Genomic DNA, 5,760 nt, shown 5'->3' on the forward strand with positions numbered 1-5,760 from the left:
GCAGGCTCAAGTCGATAATTTGGGCCTTCGAGCGAGCTTCCGTGAGTTGACTAGTGCAATCCCCATGTGAGTTTCACTACTATTAATTTGAGCAAAGAATTAGTAAAGATAGAAATGAAAGGGATATGATTTAACCTAACTGAAACCAAATGTATATTGCTCTTTCCAATATAGCTAGTCTCTTGGGTTTATTTTTTCTAGAGAAAGATTCCCCTACTTTACTACTCATAATTAAAGCGGTCAAAGTTATTACAAATCAATTTACAGATCGAATCATTTTTTGCCTATATACTTCCTCTGTCTTTGAATTAATCAACTTCTAGATTTATCCTAAGTCAAACTTTTTAAATTTGACTAAAATGTTATATGTAGAGAAAAGACAAAGATTTATCCTAAGTCAAACTCTCTGAGAATAATTTTTCATACTATATTTTTTATGTTGTAGATGTTAGTAAAATCGGTCAAACTTAAGAAAGTTTAACTTAGGATAAAAATTGATATATTCTTGGGACCTATAGTGAGCATTAAACAGCAAAAAGAAACAATGCACTGTGTGTGTGTCTCACTAAAAATAATGAGCTAACTGTGTAGAGCCCTGCTGCCACTGCCACCCACCAATAAAGTTGTGACCGCCAACTCGCTGAGCATCTTCCAATCCAGAAATTTTTTGGCAAGATTGAAAAAAAAACTCATCTCCAATAACTTTCAAACACATCTTTTAATCTTTTGGCACTTGGAAAAAACCACCCCCACGCGCCTAAAGTTACGCGCGTGTATGGTCACCCCAATCTAGAGGTGGAAGGATATGGGGAAGAGAAAAAAAGTAGGATATGGTTTCTGATGTAAATGTATAAATAAATTATAAAAGTGGTTACTGTGGTTTAAAAATAGTTTAGGATTCCTTATATAAAATTACCTTTTATGTTTTAGGCGTGAGGTTTTAGAAACTGTTGGAGTTGTAGCTTTTTTATGTCTTTCAATACTGTTGGAGATGCTCGACGCTGTCCCATATGCAGCCGGCCGCCCTGCGCCACCACCCACTTGAAGATCGATACTCCTAGCTAGCCTAGCAGGTGCAGGTAGCAAGAGGATGCACTCAGATCTGATGAGTATGCCAATTCGCTGATCCCACATCGCTCATCTTGTATATACTATCTTTTAGACCATCTGCTTGCGGCAATACAGCCGAGAGAAAGACGCATTCAGCCTTCAATCGCGTTTAAACTTTTGTCCGAGTCCGTGCTAGTCGGCTAATCGCTAATCAACCCTTAGTTGAGGTCAGATCGATAATCCATCTGCCGGCGACGGCCGGCCGGCAGTGCACGACTGCACGTACGTAAGGCTCTCGCGGAGAAGCCAAGCCGGCATGCGAGAAGAAAGATGGCCTGCAACTTCACGAGAGCAAGTTGCAACGCTATATACATGAACCGTAACTTGTCGTATTAATCACGCGAGTTGTGATGCTCAACTTATTTTTAGTAACCAACAAGTAGAAGGACACAGATGTACTGCATGCGTGCATGTATCTAGTTGTAGTGTGTAGCTACTAGCTAGAGATCTGGTCGTTTGGAAGGTCGTATATGGTGTACCGCGTCGTCACGGCGCACGTCAGCATGCTCACACACGTCCTTGTACTTTTCCGACGCTACTTGCCTATAAAAGCGTGTTTGCTCCGTGCTATCTTGTACTCGTATGCAGCAACTATATAGGATCATCATCCTCAGCCAGTCCTCAGCATATACACTTCGTTACACGGTCGCGGTCGATGGCAGTGACAATGCCTAACAAGGAAATCTTGGTCGTTTTCCTGGCAATAATTGTGGCGGGCCTTGCGACGACGATGGTAGTGTCGCCCGTCGCCGGGATCTCAGGGACTGCAACTTTCTACACGCCTCCTTACACACGTACGTACGTGTACGTACATGCTGTATGCTGGTCTATTATATTCATTTGTCACTGCATGCATATGCTAGTACTAGCAGCTTGCTTCGCAGCATTTATGAACGAACGTCGCTGCGTGGATGATGCAATGCAGCGTCGGCGTGCTTCGGGAACGCAGCGGAGGGGACGACGATCGCGGCGGCGAGCGAGGTCTTCTGGGACGGCGGGGCGGCCTGCGGCGACCGGTACGTGGTCACCTGCACCGGCGCCACCAACCAGGGCGTGCCGCACCCCTGCACCGGCCGGAGCGTCACCGTCAAGATCGTCGACCTCTGCCCGGCGGGGTGCCGCGGCACCATCGACCTCTCGCAGGAGGCCTTCGCCGTCATCGCCGACCCCGACGCCGGCAAGATAGACATCGAATATACCAAGTACGACGTCGCCGCGTGTTGCCTCATAACTTACATATCCATTATTGCTCATCCGCGGGTCCTAATTTATGATTAATTATTAATCGTCTTGAACACTGCAGGGTCTAAATTCAGCAAGCTCTAGCTCGGTGACGACTGACGAACACGATAGTACCAGCAAGTGCTAAATTAATATTGCAATCTTCAGAAGTTACTGCTAGGGCTCGAAACAAATCCATATTGTACGGTCCAAAGGAAATTTTGAATTTATAGTATAATAAAAGTAGATACATACTGTGTATGCCACAGAGTGATCTGTATCGGCTTGCTGGCATATATTTGTGCTCTGTCTGTTAAGGTCTGTTGGTTTTCGCCATATATAATGCGGCACATGCATGGAATCCAAACAATTGATGTTAATTATGTTATCGAACAAACTTCGTCCAAATTTTTTTTGAAAGAAAATATCCAACAACGATTCACGATTACCTTTAGGACCTCAGCTACCTTAAAGGGTTGCAGACACAAGAACACAGAACACACAGGGGCAAGAGCAATGCCCTATGTGGCTGTCGTCTATGAAATTCTTGTATATATCTAGAATGAGAACAAAGACGATGTCTGTTCTATTTACAAGGAAGATATGATATGTACTAGATCTAGAATATATACACGTAAGTGCTTGACGTTTATGGCTTTCTTCACTGCACTCATGCCACTCTATATTCACAACGGTTGTTGGACATGTTGTAAGACCATATTTGTTTCTGCTTCTAACCAATTACTATAGCAAAGAAAAAGTTGAAAGATTATGACTGTTGTGCTACATGCAAGCTTATCACGTCTATGCATCAGGGAATCGATGGACCAATTGCACGTAACATTAATTTGAACCAATATCATTTTCATGATTTTATCATAATTATTGTTTTAGAGCTAGACGAGGTGTATTTAGAGTCATAAATGCACGTAAGATCTAAACAATCACATATGGTGTCTGTCAATCTTTAAATGATGCTGACCATATTGGATAAATTATGAATTTAATGCAAGATTTATTTTGCCATTGCACCGACACAGGAAAAAAAATTCTATGCGGCATTGTGGCATAGAACCTCCAGATCCCACCTATAGGCAAGGCGATCAGCGGTGCCGCGTGATCGAGCCGAGCAGTTATAATTTTTGAATGGTGTCCTATCACACGATAGGGTGGTGTCGCACGGAGGTTCTATGCGACGGTGTGGTATTGAAATTTTTTCCCACCGAGACAGACCTTGTTATTAAAGAAATAAAACTCAGACTCGAAAAAATTGCAAAAATGACACTCGAAAGATTGACTCCTTGATTATGATGATATTCGGGTGGATGACAAGTGGGTCAATCTGTGTCTATGAATATAGATCCAGTGTCAAATCTGTAAACGACCGATATTTCGAGTCCCGTGTTTGCACATCACCCCTCCAGAGGCATTGCATTAAGAAGGTTTCTTGCGCAGAGTCAAGAAAAAAACCATGGAAGTGCCACTGCCACTGACAGTAAGTGCCACAGCACATGTTTCCCACCATGAAACAAAAACTATATTTCAGAGGACGACTATAATAAAAATTAACTACGAATTAAAACTCGGTCCCTGAAGAAAGACTCCAAGAGGCATTGCATTAAGAAGGTATCTCGCGCAGAGTCAAGGAAAAAAGGGGCATTGCATTCAGAGGATGACTAATAAAAATTAACTAGATGCATGCCTGTAACGCACTCAGTCTGCATGAAAATCTGTCGTGCCGCACCTCACCTCAGTCGTTGAACAATTTGATCTTCTTTGCCACCGGCGTGCTACTCTCCGCGTCGGCGCCATCGTCATCCTCTACGGCTTCGGCACCGGAGCCTCGACTCGTATCTTCCAGATAGATTGGGGGGCAGAACCGATTCCTATCTCGCAGCCAGGTTTGGAAGAACTTCATGATTTCCTGGAACTCTTTAGCGTCCTGCGACGCCAGGTCGAACACCAGACGCCCCAGGTCCTTCATCTCCTCGAGAGTCGAGCCTCTCGCACTTGGCGTCGAGTCGCCGCTGCATCCTTCCCAGCGCGCAGCAGGCCGGTATCTGCGACATGGAAGCGTGGCGCATCACGCAAAAGATGTGCCGGCAGGGGAGGCCGTCGCGCTCCATCTTCTGGCAGCTGCACTTGAGGACATCATCGCCAGAGCGCTCGACGTCGAAGACCACGCCCCGGCGCTCCTTGAATCCCACGGCGTAGCGCACCTCGCCGGATGCGGCATGGCGGCCTCGCGTCTCAACGAGGACGTCCAAGCTGCCCAGCATCTTGATCTCCTCGCGCAGGAGGTAGAAGTTGGCCGGCGTGAACAGGCGCGCGGCGCGCTCCTCCAGGCGCCGGTGCTCGGTGGTGAGCGCCAGCCGGGACATGGCGGCCTGGTGGTCGAGCGCGGCAACGTCCCCGCGCAGGGCGTGGGTGCAGGCGTCGGCGTGTCGCCACAGCTCGGTTAGCCACATGCCCTCGTGGAGGCCCGTGTGAAGCGCCGTGGCGAGGCACTCGGTCCTCTGGTCGTTCACCATGCCGAGGAAGAACTTGTCGTGGACGAAGGCGGCAGCCCACATCTCCCTCTTGTCGTACATGGCGTCCAGCCAGCGCAGGTTCGCGGCCGTCCGGTGCTTCGCCATGAAGCCGTACCACCGGTCCTGGAAAGCCGTCGGGGAGCACGCGTCGTCGCACATCAGGGCCCTGAACTCGTTCTGCGCCGCCGACGAGCCGCGGAGGTGCTCCTCGATGCCCTGCTCCACGTGCCACGAGCAGAAGCGGTGGTAGGACCCCGGGAACACCGTCTTGATGGCTCCGGCCACCGCGTCGCTGTCGTCAGTGATCACGGACGCGGGCCCGTCTCGGCGGCAGTGGTTCGACTGCTTGAAGGCGCGCAGCAGCCAGACGAGGGAATCGAGGGACTGATCCGTGGTGACGCCGCAGCCGAGGACGATGGGCGTGCGGTGGGGGCTCAGACCGACGAAGGGGACGAACGGCACGCCGTGCTTGTTCGTCCGGCACGTGGTGTCGAACACGACGACGTCGCCGTAGCCCATGATGTCGTCGATGCCGGAGTCGGTGTCGGCCCAGAAGAGATTCTTCAGGCGGTCGCTCGCCGTCCAACTCGTAGTGGTAGAAGTACTCGCAGTCGTACTCGGTTTCGGTTTTCCTGCGGCAAAGCTCGAGAACAGCGTCCGATTCGCCGCGGTCGATCGGCGGCCGTGCCATGTCGTCGTGCCTACGCAGATCGTCGATCATGCAAAAAAAAAAAATGTACGTATGAAAGAATCGCAAACAAGTAGAGTATAGGTATTAGAGAGATGTAGCGCCGAGACGGCCGGAGGGTGGAGGCGGCGGCGGCGCGTACCTGTGGACAGCGGCGCGGGGCTCACCGAGGGCGTGGAAGATGGCGGGGTCGAAACCGGCGACGGTTTA

At 49.2% G+C, this 5,760-nt stretch overlaps 2 protein-coding genes across 2 annotated transcripts; one reads left to right on the forward strand and one right to left on the reverse strand.

Moving 5' to 3' along the window:
- The first annotated feature begins 1,765 nt into the window (after positions 1-1,765).
- On the forward strand, positions 1,766-2,436 carry LOC136456583 (EG45-like domain containing protein). Its single transcript, XM_066456500.1, has 3 exons — positions 1,766-1,904; positions 2,036-2,329; positions 2,414-2,436. Exons 1-3 carry the CDS (start codon positions 1,766-1,768, stop codon positions 2,434-2,436), a joined length of 456 nt encoding a protein of 151 aa, XP_066312597.1.
- A 1,535-nt stretch (positions 2,437-3,971) lies between these two features.
- Positions 3,972-5,760, reverse strand: LOC136483517 (protein FAR1-RELATED SEQUENCE 5-like). Its single transcript, XM_066480603.1, has 2 exons — positions 5,693-5,760; positions 3,972-5,563 (listed from the first exon to the last, which is right to left on the reverse strand). Exon 2 carries the CDS (start codon positions 5,379-5,381, stop codon positions 4,266-4,268), a length of 1,116 nt encoding a protein of 371 aa, XP_066336700.1. The 5' UTR covers positions 5,382-5,563; positions 5,693-5,760; the 3' UTR covers positions 3,972-4,265.

Source organism: Miscanthus floridulus, chromosome 1 (genome assembly GCF_019320115.1).
Source record: "Miscanthus floridulus cultivar M001 chromosome 1, ASM1932011v1, whole genome shotgun sequence".
Taxonomy (NCBI): Eukaryota; Viridiplantae; Streptophyta; class Magnoliopsida; order Poales; family Poaceae; genus Miscanthus; species Miscanthus floridulus.

Excerpts from the sequence above, each read along its gene's own strand:
- LOC136456583 (XM_066456500.1), top strand. The coding sequence starts at position 1,766 with ATGGCAGTGACAATGCCTAACAAGGAAATCTTGGTCGTTTTCCTGGCA. Across the intron at positions 1,905-2,035 it reads CTACACGCCTCCTTACACAC|CGTCGGCGTGCTTCGGGAAC; the intron begins GTACGTACGTGT and ends GATGCAATGCAG. Across the intron at positions 2,330-2,413 it reads CAAGTACGACGTCGCCGCGT|GGTCTAAATTCAGCAAGCTC; the intron begins GTTGCCTCATAA and ends TGAACACTGCAG.
- LOC136483517 (XM_066480603.1), bottom strand. The coding sequence starts at position 5,381 with ATGGGCTACGGCGACGTCGTCGTGTTCGACACCACGTGCCGGACGAAC.